Source organism: Mastigoproctus giganteus, chromosome 5, assembly GCF_048544385.1.
Source record: "Mastigoproctus giganteus isolate SK-2022 chromosome 5, ASM4854438v1, whole genome shotgun sequence".
Taxonomy (NCBI): Eukaryota; Metazoa; Arthropoda; class Arachnida; order Uropygi; family Thelyphonidae; genus Mastigoproctus; species Mastigoproctus giganteus.
The window spans coordinates 37,774,658-37,792,950 of record NC_143579.1 but is presented as its reverse complement, the minus strand read 5'-3'; the positions used below and the strand labels follow the sequence as shown (position 1 = coordinate 37,792,950).

The window sequence follows — 18,293 nt, the reverse complement described above, 5'->3', positions numbered from 1 at the left end:
CACAACTATGCTCGTATTGTCCTTAATGGACTAAATCCTGCACCCATAGGTGGTAGTGAAGTCTTATGAGTATCAGCAAGATAATCCAGTCTCTACGAGCAAATGTAAGGGCAGCAAAATCCTGCTCAATAGCGTGATCATCTATAAAAAAAAATAATAAATAAAAAAATAAAAGTGCTTGCGTTATGTCTCATGTAGTGTCTAATGTAACTTGACTAACCTTGTTGTTCTTCCGTGCATCCTTTGCAACAGATCTATATTCTTTATAAACTGTGGCTTCCTGTATTTCGACCTGAGGCAGGCTTGTATTCAGTATTCAAGGTACGAGATAATCATTTCCTTGTCCCTACTGGCACAATTCCTATGAATCGTTAAGAATACCCCGATGAGCTGACCTACTAGCTATTCGCACTGCTCAGAGAGCTTCCATGTCGGACTGCACAATTACCTTTTCCTTCTCCATTACCTTCTCCATACCTAATTGGTATGCTATTCTTGGTGTAGTTTATCAGTGTTAAACCTCAATTTCCGCTTCTCAGATCATCTGCCTAATTTCTCTAGATCATGTTGTAGTAGTATAAAATACGCTGATACAGTCATTAACCATCCTCTTCAACTTTGTATCTTTAGAAAAGTTACGCATTAAACTTGATATGCCTTCACCGATATAGTTATAGTCATGTATAAGAATACATCCAGAAGAAATTAAGCTATAAATGGCAGTATGAGCGGCGCATTAGCATCTCAATTTACTACTAACTATGTAAAATAAAAATAAAAATCCTGGTGTCTTGACAAATTCTGACGAATTGGGGCCCAATTGTCGGTCTATTTTATTCTAAACAAACATAAAATAAAATAGAACGACAATTGGGCCATTGGAACAGTTGCACCTGGAACTGTCCAGATGTCCGCCTAGGAGGCGCCGTTAAATTTGATTTAATTGGCATTTTCCCACATTTATATTATTTGGTATTATTAATTAGCGTTTCTTCTAAATTATAATGGGAGTGTATTTTTTCTGTTGTTACAGAAAGTGTTGCTGTGTTATGTACTAAGTTATTTTCTATTCGTTCACTTACTTAGATACGACTGGCATATTTTTATTTTATGAAGATTATGGTTTTATATATATATAGTCTGAGACCTCCGTAGCAGAGTGATCAGGAGCGGGAGTGCAAAAGCACATGCTCTTTGAGTAGATTGGGGTTCTGACTGCTAAATACGGTCGATCTGTCAACCTGCACTGGATTAGCGTGGCAGATTATGGTCCATTTCCCTCAGCATGACTTATTGAGGAGGCCACCATCCTGCAGTGGATTGACAATGTAGCTTTATATATATATATAGTTATTACAAATTCATTTAACTCCCACTCAATTTCTCTGTATAGTTGTTTGTTTTATTCATCACAGTCATTAGGCCTATAACACATTCCTACTCTAATTTTTGTTTTCCCTGTACTATACCACACTAGATTTTAACATTACACTGGCAATCCATGTCAGTTGGACGTACTGCCTGAGAATCTATGCTTATTAACTACTTCCCACCCCTCTTGTCCTGTATGTCATGCTATACACATTGTACTCACGTATTCAAATTCTTCATCCTCTATGTCAGGGTGGCATAATGTTTCTGATATCTCTATAATGTCCGCATTTGATGAATTAGCTAATATTTCAAATTCATAGAATTTATTTACTATTTTCCTAGCGTGAGTATATAAGCAATATATGTTGCCTGTTTGTCCACTTTCCTAACAAGCCCATATATTTGTTTTTTACGTGAGAATCCCCCCCCCCCCAGTATTTCAAATTCATAGAATTTATTTACTATTTTCCTAGCGGTATATAAGCAATATATGTTGCCTGTTTTGTCCACTTTCCCAACAAGCCCATATATTTGTTTTTTACGTGAGATTCCCCCCCCCCCCTCAGTAGGGGCCTTATAATTTCTGGCCTGCTGCATTGCTCTGCAAACCACAAAACTTACTCCTTCATCATCCTGCTTCTCTCTTTTTACTTTAAAAAAATTGGTAGGATTTCTTTCAGTACCATTTTAGAATTGATAAAATTCAAAATTTTACTTAATTAATAAACTGGGGACCGTTGTAACTTCTACAAATTTTTACCAGATAACTTATGAAGATGCATCTAATCCACACAGCAACCAATTTTGCTTTGATTTGAAGATTCGCGTGGTTAGAAGGTCATTGGCTCATTCCTGAAGTGGACAGAGCAAGGATTCTATGGTTGGAGGGGGCGGGATAATATCAGTCTGATATTATCGTTTGTCTTGTATAGTCGTTTCGTCAATGTGACAATGGAGAAAGCAATACCTCAAAAAGGTCTTTATATACACCGATGAGCCAATACATTATGACCAGAGAGCCGTTATGCAAATCGAAGCAACTGCAGGTGAACTATGGCTCGTGCGCGGGTCGGGACACGGTATAAAAAACATCTGATACTGAGCTCCGTTAATCAGTGTTACTCTTGTTCTTCAGATGGGAAAGGCAGCGGACTTAAGCGAGTTTGACAGAGGCCAAATTGTAATGGCCAGACGACTTAGTCAGGGCATATCCGAAATGGCACGGCTGGTGGGGTGCTTAAAGTCAGCCGTCGTAAGTACCTACCGAATGTGATCCGAGGAGAGGAAACCTACGAACCGCCGGCGAAGTGTTTGACGACCACTGCTCATCAATGCTCGAGGTATGCGAAGGCTCTCACGGATGGTACGTGGCAACAGAAGGGCGACTGTGGCGCAACTCGCCGGTAACTAGAATGTTGGTGACGGGAGTAATGTGTCACAACACACAGTACATCGAACTCTGCTGAAATTGGGGCTGTGTAGCCGGCGACCGCTCCGAGTGCCCATGCTAACCACGGTTCACCGGCGACAGCGCCTACAATGGGCACGCGAGCATCGAAACTGGACCTTGAGTGATTGGAAGAAGGTCGTCTGGTCCGATGAATCACGTTTCTTGTTGCACCATGTGGACGGCCGGGTACGTGTGCGTCGTTTACCTGTGGAAATGATGGCGCCTGGATGTACCATGGGATGAAAACAAGCCGGTGGCCTTTGTGTCATGCTTTGGGCGATGTTCTGCTAGGATACTCTGAGTCCAGTCATCCATGTGCCGGGCACTCTGATATCTACCACCTACCTAAACATCATTGCTGATCAGATACACCCCTTCTGGCAGTGCCAGCTTCCAGCAGGATAATGCGCCATGCTACACCGCTTGGATTGTTCAAGACTGGTTCGCGGAACATGAAGATTTCCAGGTATTGTCCTGGCCTCCAAATTCCGAAGACATCAATGCCATCGAACATCTGTGGTTTGTGTTGGAACAGCAACTCCGATTTGCGCCGTCTCATCCACGGACCTTACAATAGTTAAAGGATTTGCTGGTTACGTGTTGGTACCAGATACCACAAGACACATTTAGAAATCTTGTAGCGCCCATGCCTCGCCGGGTCCGAGCTGTTTTGGCTGCACGTGGAGGACCAACATCATATTAGGTAGGTGGTCATAATGTTTTGGCTCATCGTGGATGATGTCATCTGATAATCTGAAAATTTTTAGAGTATCAGATGTATCAGAAAATTTTCAGAGTATCAATCCATCTGATACTCTGAAAATTTTCAGAGTATCAGATGACATCATCCACGGAAAATCAGGGAGCGATTTCATTGCAATCACGACTTCGGTATCCACCGCGTTTCCTTTTTAATATTTGTTTTCAGGCTGCCCCATCCCCAGAAATATGCCAATAGAATATCTTCTGTCTCCTCACCAAATTGCTAAGTTGTTTTTTTGGTAATTGGTAATTTTCTTTAATTCGGTAAGTAAAGCGTGGAAAATTCTAAGATTCTAATTTCGTTGATGACCGCAGTCTCTTCATTCTAACTAAATTGACAAAAGGAAATGAAAGCAGGGGCCATCGTATCGACGAACTTTAGAAGGGTGGGGATGGGTCTAGAAGAAATTTTGGTTTTCTTACGATCGTGTACCATCCCATGAAAGACAAAGGACAAATTATAAGTATGAAATTGTACTTGGTCTGATCAAGTAGAGGAGTTCCTCCCCGAGCTGACCTCTAGAGAATACACACAATTTAATGATCTTTATTGTAAGGTATAAAAGTAAACGCGGGAACTGACCACGCCGCTCGTGGAGGTTATGAATTGAAATAATATCCGCGAATGGCAAGGTTAAGGAACTGTACGAAAAGTGGGGCTATTAATATATTTTATACGTATTTTCTATCAGTTAATTTCGCTGCACATCGAACAGTCTGCTTGGGTAGCACAGTGGTTATAATCATTCTCTTATCGACACCTGATGGAAAAGGGGCCTGGTTTGAAACTTGTCAATGACACGAGGAACTTTAATGGGCTTTTTCACTCCGTGGCTGAGTTACTCGGTCTCAGGCATGGATAGAAAAGTTTTTCGTCCAGCAAAGCCCACAAATCGACCAGAGAACACGTGCAATTCATGGACGTATTACATATGGCATATAAGTCGATTCTCGGAAGGTCCTAATATGACAACTTTTTGTAAAGCGAATATAAATATAGCACAGAGGTCATGGGCATTATGATCGGCACACATACACGTGATCGGAATATCCATGAACGGCAAGTACAAGATCATATAGGAAAAATAGGTTTGATAATAGAGAGCTATTAAGTGCTTGATAATTCCTATATTCTATTATATTATGAAACAGGGATAACTTTATTTTAGATATAAGAAGCTTCTTTTCCAACCAGCTCTCCTAGGAAAAGTAGAGTAAGCGTTCGGCGAAGGATCGAAAATTTGACCCGCGATGCCCCAAGTATATGGCCCAAAAATAATATTCCCATGTCGGATCAAAGCTCAAATGGCGAGGTTTAGATATACGCTGACGCGTCTGAGTCGTCTAACATCCCTTCCTCCCATTCTATATTTAATGTGGAATCAATATTTAAGCAGTCTAAACACTTAATTATTCGGTTTTATAAAAGTACACTAAAGCAATAACTTTAGTCTCATCTTTAAAAGTGAGAACATTCCATTCAGATAATAGAAAAAGAAATCATTTGTTTGACTGTCTCTGATTTTTGTACACATTAATGACCAAAAAATACTAAATTTAAATATTACGTTCTTGCAAAATTGAAATAAGCTACGAAATTTTTAAATCTAAACGTATTATGCAGATAATCGCATATATGCATGGAAAAGTTTCGAGAATTAGAGTACACCTGATATGTATATCAGAGATGAAAGGCTTTTGAAAGGCATAAGGGACAAACTTTTTTTTTATCGTATTACACACCTAAGGCCTTCGTAGGGAGTTATAATACCTGTGGTTATAATCACTGTTAATCTACACATCACGCGGAAAAAGTCTAACTTCGAATCCTCTCAATGATGTAAGGAATTTTAATGGACTTTTTCCATAACGTGACTGAATCGGTCTCAGGCAAGGATTTCATGAATTTTTTGATTCCGGAAACTTGAGTTTTTTTTTCTTCCAGCAAACAGTAAACGGACCTAAAAACACATGCAATTGCAGACACAATGTACCGTCGCCTCATAGCCTTAGTTGCTGTGATGTTTAACACACCTAAGATCTAAGCATGATTTTTGCTATCAAATCAAAACCACACGAATGCTTAGAATTTATTCCATCCTGTAAAAATCATATATCACTCACCTTTGAAGTCTTGGAGCTCTAAATTATGAAACAACCGATAAACATAATTTTTTCATATGTGTTGATGGGTGACTTGGCAGCCATTGTCTGCCGTCTCTCAATGAACAAGGTCTTTTTCTTCCGACTAGCAGCAGTTACGTGAAATAGTTGTCAGAAAGTCTTCGAATTCTGCCAGTTGATTGAATGTCGCACGAGCATTTTTAAATCAATACTTTCGCCGACCGGGCTAGCCGGGTGGGTAAAGTGCCTGCCTGGCAACCCAAAGGTCGCTGGTTCGAATCCTGCCTCGGGCTTGGATCAAAGTACTGCAAAAACCTTGGGAGGTGCATTATGGCCACAAAAGCCGATGCGCCAACAACTACAAAAAAAAAAAAAAAAAAAAATCAATACTTTCAAGCCACAACGACGAGCTGTGGTGACATCTCTAAAGGTCATCATGCATTTCTAAAGCGTATAAAATAATATCAATTTTATCCAAAATAAAAATGTATACAGTATATAACTTTTTAAGCAGATTTTAACTTACAGTTAACCTAACTCGTTAAAAAAGTAATATTATCCTTAACGAGTTTTACTATATAAATGGTATAATTTATTATGTTTAAAGGAAACTTTCTTTCATACTTTTTGAGAATCCCAAGACGATCTAATAGATCTAATTTTTCGGTTATCTGATTTTATCGCAAAAATTTCGAATTTTTGACAGTTGCAACCATTGGAAAAAGTAATACATTCATTACTTAAGTTCAGTTTATTTGGCAATCATTTACAAGCTTCAACAAAACTTTTAATTGATTTAATTTATACTTTGCGGTAGTATAAAAGTTTTAACTAAAGTTACTCAATTAAATTTAAATTTGTCAGTTTTAATTGTAATAATTTCAGACAATTTCAATAAAGAATGTTATATACTGATTATGCATATTTCGATTTCTAATTTAAATCGATTTTAAGTAATTTTTAATTTAAATACTAAGAATTAAAATAAAAAGGTTTTCATGGGTGTAATAATAATTCAGAACCATCACAGTATTTTGCAGTCATGTGGACTCATAGTAAACACAAACGCATATACAAGTATACCCTCGCATTTTAACACTATGGGCAAGTTACTGATATAAATAAAGAGATGACCGAGTGATTATTGCTCTCCTTGTACAACTGCAATTATTGGTGTCCTTTAGGGTTCAGTGCAAGGTTCCTTACTGTTTTTAATAATTATTAACAATATCGATGAATGTATATGAAGCTTAATGTCTATGTTTCCAGATGATATAAAAGTTAACAATGACAGACATCAGAGCATGCTACTACAGCAGGACAGAAAATATGATGAGCAGAGAAGCGGCAATTGATGTTTAATATTGATAAAGGTAAGGTAATGAAGAAAAAAAAGACATGAGGGATAATTTCACAGTCCGACATGACCAAAAGCTCCCTGAGCAGTTAAGCTGCTATGACGGCTCCATGGGGTTCTGTCAATAATACGCAGGAATTTTGCCAGCAGAAGAAAGTGATTCTCCCGTTATATATGACAATGGTTAGGCTGTGTCTTGAGTACTGCATACAGGTTGGAAGCCTCATTTCAGGAAGAATGTAGATCTGTTGGAACGAGTGCAGAGAAGAGATACATGATTAGTCAGGGACACAAAAGGGTACCTAGAAAGACCTCAGTTATGCAAATTGCACTGTCTGGAAACTATATACCTGTTGAGACTAGATTGAAATGTTTAAGGCTTTAAATGGATTAAGTAAATGAATTGTCGATTGCATTTTTAATATTACTCGGACGATACACGCAATGGGGCATACATTTAAATTGAAAACGGATGGTTACAGGACAGGTGTGTGAAAATTTGCTTTCAGCAGAGAGTAATTGTTGGAACTTCGATATGGTGAAGTGGATAGATTAAATAAATCTAAGGAAGAATTAGACAAATTATTAGAGGGAATGGACAGATAATGTGGGTAGCTTTTTTTGCTGATGCTGTATAAGTTTGCTTTCTGGCATTACTTACCATTACTAATACAGTGTGAGAGAACAGGGTTCCATGAAATCCCTCATGTATACCTTGGACCTATAAGATTTCAGCCGCTTGTGTTGATACATGAGAAATATTGAAAAGTACTGCATTTAATATCATTTTTCCCTCTCACTCAGCATGACCTATTAAACTGCTTGGTTTCTTAGCCACAGCTAGTAAACATTAAGTGCAATGCAGTCGAGTGTATACTGGGAGACATATTTGAGTAGGTAAGTAATGCATATCACTTGTTTTGTCAAGGCCATACAAGCTTCTGCGAATATTGCGGGAATTGGCCTAGAATTTGCTCATGTGGTTTTTAGGCAGTACACAGGTTTAGTATCATTTTGCTTTATAATCTCGTTTCTCTTATGATAACTAATTTTTTTTTTTTTTTTTTTTTAATTTTTTGATGTGAAAACATCGTTGACGACACCTTTTACTTCAGTCCGAAATATTTCGGACTAAAGTAAACCCGATTGGTAACGAAAATGCGAGACGGAAATGTCGTCACTTACCAGATGACGCAAACTCAGTCACTAAGGTTGATTCAGTAGAGTAAGTAGCGGGCATGAGCATAAAACGTTACATCGTTCGCAACTTCGGTTCTAGCTGTTAGATTTTAAAATTTTAAACGGGTTTGATTTTCTTTCGTCGTCTGCTATTGAATTGTGAAAAGTGCTGAAAATACAATCTCAAGTGCGCGTTTCCTTAGGAAACGTACACTTGAGAAACGTACACATAAAATAAAACATCTTTCGTTGCCGTACAGGGTACACATGCTGTTTTTAGACTAGGAAATAGATTTAACTAATTATTCGTAATTATTAGATATAAAAAAAAAAAGGGGTAAACTGTAGCCATTATCAACCCACTGCAGGATGGAAGCCTCCTCAACAATTCATGCTGAGGGAAATGGACCATAATCTGCCACGCTGGCCCAGTGAGGCGCCTCTGTAGCCAGGTGGGAAGGAGCAGCAGTGCGTAGCACACGCTTCTTGATTAGACCGGGGTTCGAGCCCGTCACCACCAAATACACAGGATGCGGAAAGGTCAAGGAATGACCACCGCATATCACGGAGCAATATGGCCTTAGTTGCTAATGCTCCTAAAAACCAAACAACAACAACAACAACAACAGCTGGCCCAGTGCGGGTTGGCAGATCGATTGTATTTATATATCAGGGGGTTTAACCCCGGTATACTCAAAGAACGTGTGCTACTGCACTCCCGCTCCTGACCACTCGGCTACGGAGGCCTTCATTATTATTAGATATGTAATGCTATAACTGTACTGATTACAATTGGATTACTAGTACCCGTGTAGCACTTGTAAATGTACAGTTATGATTGTGCATACGTAAGTGCTTACGAATAATTAATTTATTACCTGGATCAAAAAGAATGAAAATTATGAGCTAAATTAGAAAGGGAATTAAAATAAGATTTTTAAGAAAATTATAATATCCAAGATTTAATCTTTGGTAAGCATCTTGTGATAGTCAAAATGCTGAGTAACAAAAGCCCAGTGCAACTGACAGTGTTTCTACGGTAGCCTTACTTTTTTTCCCTTTCCTTTTTTAAATATGAGCCCCTACTGGACGATCAATTTTCATATCCCAGTAAACTTAGGGCCTAAAATTTGTATTTTCTCACTCAAGAAACTACAAGAAGGTAGTTCAATGCTTTAGCATCTGTTTCCCATTCTGTATATGAGAAATAATTCAGATAAGAATTATCTGAATTATTTCTCATATAGAATGGGAAATAATTCATAAATAACAAGAATTTTATTGGCAGATGTTTATAAAAATAGATATTCATTTTAAACTGACTTGAGCAACATTAAGAACTTTATTTATCCACTTTAATTTTTTTTAAACTGTTTTCATAATCTAATGATTTCTAACGTCGCATAAAAAATCACTTTTTCCACTAACAGTGTAGTCGAAAAGTAGTATTACATAATGCAATTGTCTGTATAGTCTGAAATGGAAGTAGTAGTATTCAGGTCTAGTTCAGTGAGTGCTTAACCATGTTTAATGGAGTAATCTTGATAAGGGAGCACTATCTTTGTTATATGGATCAGGATATATTTCTTGAAATAAAACATCTTGCTATTAACTGTCTGAGATTCGGTTCTGTTCTGTTTGTTCATAAGATCAATAAAGAGAGCAAATGCATTTTGGGGGTGGGGGGAAGATTATAATAATTGCATAACTGCAATTATTCCCCTTTTATTAAAAGTGTAAAAAATAGCCACTTAAGTTAAGGAGTTTTGCTAATTATTGAACTTAGAAATTGATTGGATAACTAGTTTTTTTCTAAATGATAGTTTAGTAAATTCTTATGAATATAATGAAAATGGGAATCTTGTAGTTGAAAACCTCTTTTTTTTTTATAATATGGATCGAGATTATCTGCTTTGTGTCCCACACAATCGGCAAAATAAATAGGCTTACACCTACATTTATTTTTAGTGCTACCCTCGCCTTAACAGATCTGGGTAAAGCTAATATTGTCGTTACTATTTCGTTCTTTCGCATGTAATAACTCGACTTCTAGTGGATGGATTTTCATAAAATTTTATATTTGAGTCCTTTAGAAAAAATTGTCGAGGCATCCAAATTTCTTAAAAATCGAACGAATAGAAATTCGACAATTATTATTTTTGTCAACCGCCCGCCCTCAAGTAATAACTCGGCTTCCAGCGGATGGATTTTCATGAAATTTTATATTTGGCTGTTTTAAAAAGATTTGTCAAGACATCCAATATTTCATCAAAACCTGACCAGATACAAATCCGGCAATTATTAGTTCTTTCTCCATACGAATGTCATAACTCGTCCCAGTAAATGGTTGTTCACGAAATTTTAATGCCTTCTTGGCTAGCACAGGTGGTATAATCACCGTCCTTCCCACACCAGATGGAAAAGACCTGAGTTCTAATCCCGTCAATGACTCGAATAATTTATATGGGTCTTTTTCAAACTGTGACTGAGTTAGTTGGTCTCAGACGATGGTAGCATAGTTTTTTTTTTTTTTTTTTCTCACAGAAATTCGGATCTTTCGTCCAAAAAACAGAAAATCGGCAACAGAACACACGCGATTTACACACACATTATATATAGCACAATATGGCCTAAGTTGCTGATGCACCTAAAAACCCAACATCAACATGAAATTTTATATTTAGCTCTTTTCGAACTATTCCTGGAGTCCTCCAAAATTTCATTAAACTCAAAACAATATAAATCCGGTAATAATTATTATTATATAAAAAAATAGTTATTATTATTTTCATATATATCACATAGGCAGCCAGTGACGCGCAAACTTATTTCTCTCGCGACCCCCTTTATTAAATATAAAATTGATGCGATCCCTCAGTGTCAACACCAAGAGAGGATGACAAGATTTTTAGAGAAGAAAATGGCATTTTATAAATTATGTACCAGAAAATTTTTTGAGTACTGAGAAAGGAATAAAAAAAAATTGTTTCCTTTTTTAATTTACACATTAAAATAATTTAATTTTTTTATTGAATACAGCAAAAACAACAAATCAAATTCTTATTCTTCAATTAAGATTACAAAACAATAAAAAATGAACAATTACAAAACAAAACAATGAGAAGGATGAGCCTGGATAACCGATATTTGGATGCAATATTTGAAAATGCTAATCTCATGTCATCATCTGTATCAGGTCTGGAATGCTGTTTTGTTTTTATAGCTGTTAATTTTGAGAAACGAACGTCACATAAATATGTAGACCCGAAAGCTATCTTTGTATCGCCATTTTCGATAATATGGATACTCTTCTCGAAGAGAAAGCCAAAATTTGTCTTGAAACCAGCACGACAGGTCGATGAGATCTTCCTTTTTGCTCAATGGTAATTTCGGGACATGAAGAAATTTCAAAAGTAAAGGGATCACGAATCCAATACAACTTTTTTTTTTTTTTTTCTGGAGATATATTAAATCGTTTGGAGAAATTCTTAATTAGCATTGTTAGGTGGGTGGCAATGACATCCCTAAATTGCAAAATGTCAATATTATTGCTATTAACAAAATCAGAAAAACATGGGAACATATCAGTATTATTTCGCTCAAATTCAGTTTTCCAAAGGTTAAGTTTATTTTTGAAAGCTTCTGAGTACTAATATATTTGTTCCCTGTCCTTGTTCAGCCTTAAATTAAACTCACTAAGTTTTAAAAATATATCAACACGGTAGTTAAGATTTCCAAGCCATTTTTTAATTGTAAACAATTGAGCAAGGTTCCGATCTGTATTTGATAAAAACAAAACTTCATGTTTGAGGCCAAAAAGAAGTCGCAACACTTTACCACTGGCAACTACCTCACTTTCGTATATAAAGAAGTGTTTCATAAGCGTATCCCATTTCATTACAAAGTATAGTGAAAAGTCTGCTATTTAAGCTTCTACTTTCAATAAAGTTGGTCACACGTACTGCATCTTTCAAAACTTCGTGCAAATCAGTTTGCATTTTCTTGGCTACTAATACTTCCCTATGTATAATGCAATGATTAAAAACGATATTTGGAGCAATTTCCTTTACTTTGCCTTTTAAACCTTTATTTTCTCCTGTTAATGCAGCCATCAGTACAAATCGCAACACCATTGTTCCACGTTAGATTATTTGTTTGAAAGAAAATATTTATAACATCAAAAATCTTGTGGCCCGTTGTTCTTCCTTCCAAAGCTTTGGAAAATAGAAAATTCTCTAAAATATCTTTCTCGTAGCAGTATCCAACATATACAATAAGTTGAACAAGGTTTGAAATATCTGTGGATTCATCTAATTGTATTGCAAAAATTGGACTTTATCTCAGTCGATTTAATAAATTGAATTTTATGTTGTCCGATGACTGTAAGACGCCTCGAAACTGTCTCTGGACAGAGGAATGGTTTTTAATTCATTGCTGTATTTTTCTCCATGCATTATTGAAATAATTTTTTATTGCAGCAAGGAGAATGCACTGAATTACGAAGTAGAATGAAGCTTGCGTGCAACCAGAGCCGACGGAGCATGGTAAGCCTGGTAAGCAGGGCATAGGGGCGCCAACGTTAGGGGGCACTGAAATTCAAAATTTTTATCATAATAATATTTAATAAAAGTATCTCAAGGGCACCAAATACATTTCTGTCTAGGGGCGCCAAAAATCCTAGCGCCGCGCCTGCGTGCGACACACTTGCTATGTATATTTACTGCTCCCACACATTCGCACCTCTGACTTTTAGCCAATACAGTAGAGGCAATTTGAGAATCTATCCTATAGGAAGCACGAATTAACAGCTAAAGGGATTACCGTAAGGGATTAATTGAGTAGAAGTATCAATACATACTGAGAAGTCGCACTAGTCAGCTGCTTTTTTGTGTGTCCATAGCCAGTGAACAAATTAAGGCGCGGTGGGCAGTAGGGTTCATTCATATCTCAGACTTAGTTCGAATAGCAATGTCTCTATACTTACAGTATTGAAAAAGTAATTTTAACAACAGGTTTTTAGCTTTTATGTACACAAAAATAAATTTATTTAAAAATTTCCGCGAGACCTCTGGGAGTCGCGCCCCACAGTTTGCGCACCACTGACATAGGCTACCCATATATCGTATATTGTATATTTTTGTTTTTCTCAAATGTTTTCTTGTTTTTTTTTTTTTTTTTGTAAATCATAAATTATTACTATTTGCTTACCCCACATAAAAATAACGCCTAAATGATAAATGCATATGAATGCTGTGTTGGGGCCAATATAATTTATTTTATTTTATTTATTGAATAAGTAATATAGGCCAGTATGCCCTAAATCAGCATTTCCCAAATGGGGACGCCTCCGTAGCCAGGTGGGCAGGAGCAGCAATGCGTAGTACACGCTTCTTGATTAGACCGAGGTTCGAGCCCGTGACCACCAAATAGAGGATGCGGAAAGGTCAGGGAATGACCATCGCATATCCCCGGAGCAATATGGCCTTAGTTGCTAATGCCCATAAAAACCAAAAAATAACAATAACAATATAACACAAACTGGGGTCCAAAAACTTTCAGAAGATATCAAGTAAAATGTGTTTATTTTCTTAAAAAATATACTGATAGAATAACAACGAACTTCGTCATAGAACATTACTTACTTTTGATAAGATTAGTGTATACAGTATAATTGTCTACATATTTCAAATTATTCGTTCTATGTATAGCAAATTGATGATAAATAAAGTTATTATTGTGTATCTGTATAAAAATAAGAATAAAGTTGAGTTGTTTCACGCATTAAACTTTCAATTTTCTTTTCAGTTAAACCCAGTGTTCATACTGGGTTTTCTTTTTTAAGGGGGTTCGCAAATTTGTTTTGCTTTTTGAAGGGATCAGTAAATCTCAGTAGTTGGGAACCGCTGCGGCCTAAATAATACTTTTATAATATTTTCTACCCGCACTTTGATCTTCGCTAAAAGGTCGAGAAGCCCGCAGAGAAGTTTTGCTTAAAACAACCAAATGAATCCCAAATGTAGAATAAGTATAAATATATATAATATAGAACAACAAGGAATAATCAGCCTCTACCACTAATTAAGAAAATTTATTAATAAAAAAAACCAAGAATGTAAATTTTTTTCTCTTAAATATAACCTATTTTGATTGATTTATAAAGCAAAAAAATTGGAAATGAATATTTGAAATCCTTTGTATGATATGCAATTATTTGCTTCTCCAACCACGAAAATTTTAAAGTTAATTAGCAAATTAAGATTAACGCGAAGTTGCAAAACAAACTGAACATGTCAATATAAAATGAGCAAATGACATTTTAAAATTGCCATGGTCGTTACTATCTGTTTAAATTTTTATTTGAATAATTTAACATTACAAAACTTGTAATTTTAAGTGAAAGTTCTAATACGGTAACATACGCATAATTTAAATAATCTTGCTTTGAATAGCTTAAGATAAAATCTTAAGCTATTCAAGTTTAGCCGATGAGAATCCTAGTGGCATAAATCGTTAGTTAAAAAAAAAATTACTTACAACCACGTATATGTTCGCACACACATATTTGATTCATTTTATTTTGCGAGCGAATTAAGTTATTAGTTCCAAGGGTGACCAAAGGGAGCAAGACATCACACTGAATGAAAATTAGGAACCTCGGAGAGTGACGCAAGTCAGTATAGATTATCGTGAAAATGGTATTTATTCACGATGTAAGGAAGGTTCAAGAAATTACGTTTACGCATTACCTTAATTATTTTCCAGAGGTCAATTGAAAACTTCGGTAAACCAAGTTGCATCGTATTTAAATCACCTGTGAGGAATCTTTGTGGATAACTTGAGGTTGGTAATATGTGAATTACTTAGTATAGTTTTACCTTTGTGAGCATCTATGAACAAAAATGTATTAAAATAAAGAAAATGGCATCAACCCGCCACAAGGAAAGGTTATTATCTGTAGAATGCAGTCTGAAATTTTTCTACAGCACTCTTAAGAAAGAGCATCACTAGGCGAAAAAAATAAATAAATAAAAATAATCCAAAAATAATTGCCAGTCAGCTGGTTAAAAATGCGATGGATTCGATATGGTGCGGGGGGGGGGGGGAGATCTTATTTCTGAAATTCTCTAAAAGGAGACCCTTTATTTAAGATTTTATGGAGTTTTCAAATTTTGAACTAAAAAGCAAATTTGGTCAACTTTTGAATTTAAAAGCGAACTGAAACTGTTGTCAGTTATCGCAAACGAGAAATTATACCGAACAAAGCAACCCTTCATGAAACTGAATAAAAGAATATGATGGAACTCTTTATTTATTCCTCCTGTATATCACATCACCCGAGGAAGCAGAGATGAGTGATTTAGACTTTAATGAAAACAGAATTTAGTGTTGTGTGTTCCTTATTGTTTTATTCAAAAATATTTTTCGCTATTAATAATAATTTCACTATTTCTCATTTGTTTGTTTATCTTTTTTATTTCTTGAAAATTAAGATAGAATTTTCTTCTTTTATTTTGTATTATCCCTAAATAATCCGTGAGTCATTTTTGTCATTCAACAGACACAATTTTTTTTTCAATGTTTTTAATTTTATTAATCTGATATTTCAACAATTTTATTATAACAATGACACATTGTTGCTTGATTTTTCTATAATGGTATTTTAGCATCATCATACAGAGTGTAAATTTGACTTATACCACTCTGATTCTCACTGACTCAAATGTCACCAGAACTCTCTCTCTCTCTCTCTCTCTCTCTCTCTCTCTCTCTCTCTCGACACATATGCGCGCGTGTGAATATTTTCTTTTAGCAAACTAAGTACGTCTTTTGAACACGCATGGTAATTTTGGACTCTTTGAGCAGGTGAATGTGACTCGATCACATTGCGATAGTGTTTAAGAGCATAGACGGCGCAGAGATCGTATTTTTTAACGCAATTATCCGCTAACGAGAGTATGTCACAGCTGTCGCACTTCGAGCAGCGCTGTCGTGCCATCGCTTTGGCGCCGGTTGCACCACATAGGTAACGAAGCATGCAAACCATCTCACGTGCCTTGGGAGCGTGTTCCTGAAGCAGATGACTTAGTATCCCTGTTCTCCGTTTGGAATAGGACCCGCAGCTGGCTGCTCGTCAGAATGGCCAGCTCTGGCGAACGAAAACTTACCGGAATAATTACTACTAGTCGGCGACTTCTCATTTACCAGCTGTGTCCCTTCCGCCCCTTGCCAAGTGCACTTGTTTCTACGGTGTTGAAGTGATGATGGGTCGTTTGCTAGCTATGTTGGGAATAAATGAAGAACAGCGCTGCTAAGTGTGTGCTTTGGTTTCAAACATGTTCTGAATCTCGTCTATCGTTACCTTCCTGTTCATCATGACGCGTAAGTATTATTTTTGATGATGGATATTGTAATATGACATTTGTTTCTTACGTCCTAGACAGGAAACAATGTTGTCGAAGACTTATTCACTTTTTTTTTGCCGATGTAAATGTTTATAAAATCTTTAAATCACTTTTGCTACGAAGATTGAGACGATACATATATACCAGCCATTAAAAAGTTTGCTGTGTGAAGATGTCTCTGATTGCTTGTTTTGTTGCTTTTCGTGATTTTATTTTTCGCCGTTACTTAGAGTAGTGGTTCTTTAACTTTATATCGTGTGCAGTCCTCAAAAAAAAAAAAAAAAACAACTCTCCCCAGTCCCTGAACTCTCGCTAATAAGCATTTCGTTGTATGGATCTAAACACATTCGATATTAACAATCTTCAAATACTTAAAACTAGTAATATTATTATCTTTTTAGAGCATCAAAAATATCCATTGAAATTCCCTATAAATTAAATTCAAATCAATTTAAATCATTTCATGCATTTAAATATAGAAATGAAATTAATATCATTAATTTAGGTTATACAGGAACAGCCAAAAAAAATCTACCCACCTACCTCATATGTCCATCCCATCAAATAATTTGTCTAATCCTGCCTTAAATTTATCGAACCACCACTTCCACAACATCAGATGGGAGTTTGTTCCAACAGTTACTCTCCGGTGAAAGCAAATTTTCGCAAAGCTATACTACAACCATCCTTTTTCCGTTTAAGTTTTTCCACCTTATGTATGTTTTCTAAGAAAGAGTAAGGATGCCATCAGCATTTAAATTTTTTTTTTTTTCACTTTTGTCTTTTGTTTCCAAATTCAAATATCTGATTTATCTCGATGAAGAAACTTAAAGATGCCGTTGGGCCAAAGCAAAATATTAAATGGAAACAGTTTAATATATTTTCTGTACATGTATCAGCCTTCTAATTTTTCTTGCTGAATTTTAAAAGCTATTTTGCAGATTTTACTCTTCTTTTCGTTCAGAAAGTCGTGTTACAAATATGACAATACTGCAGTTAACGATTTATTAATAATTAATTATTAAATGAAATTATGAATTTAATTAATTTTAATTAGATTATAAATAAGCTAAATAATTATTAAATTACATGGAGTTAGGAGAAATATCTTGACCTCATGTTTGTTACTACCAACAGGATTTAAACTGCTTAATTAATGCTGATAGCAGAAAAAAACTGAAGTTAAAATGTTTCAGATAGTCAAGACCCGAAAAATTTAATGAACTTACAAATCGAAATAAACTTTTTGGCAAGCTTAATACGAAGGAAAATTTGTTGGTGCTGCATCCTAGTAGCCCGTAGTATTTCCGATGATTCTAAGTCACACAATCTTCAGAATCATTAAAGGTATTTTTCCCTATTGTGCACCATCGTTTCTCAAATAAAGTTATAAATATTATGAAAAAAAAATAATAATGAAGAGTTATTTTTCCATTTATTTTAATCATAAAAAGATACTGTACGATTGAATATCTTTAACCAAACTTAAAAATCTTTGGGGTCCCATCTCAAATTTCCTCACAGCTCGTTGATTGAGAAACTTCTCTAGAATAAAGTCCAAACTTAAATGTGAATGCCAACTTAGGCGTTAAAATGTAGGCATACTGAAAAAATAATCCCCTATTACATATACATCGTTCCTGGC

At 35.8% G+C, this 18,293-nt stretch overlaps 1 protein-coding gene across 9 annotated transcripts in view; it reads left to right on the top strand.

Annotated features, from left to right (window-relative positions):
- LOC150085310 (calmodulin-binding transcription activator 2-like) overlaps positions 1-18,293 on the top strand; it is a 736,406-nt gene that overhangs the window by 315,954 nt on the left and 402,159 nt on the right. The window contains exon 1 of one of the 9 annotated variants that reach the window (XM_090373991.1): positions 16,246-16,625. The exons of the other annotated variants lie outside the window; for them this stretch is intronic. Within the exon in view, the coding sequence (XP_090230117.1) occupies positions 16,619-16,625 (7 nt within the window). The 5' untranslated portion in view covers positions 16,246-16,618. Of the gene's footprint in view, positions 1-16,245; positions 16,626-18,293 lie in introns of those variants that run through there. 9 annotated transcript variants of the gene reach the window in all.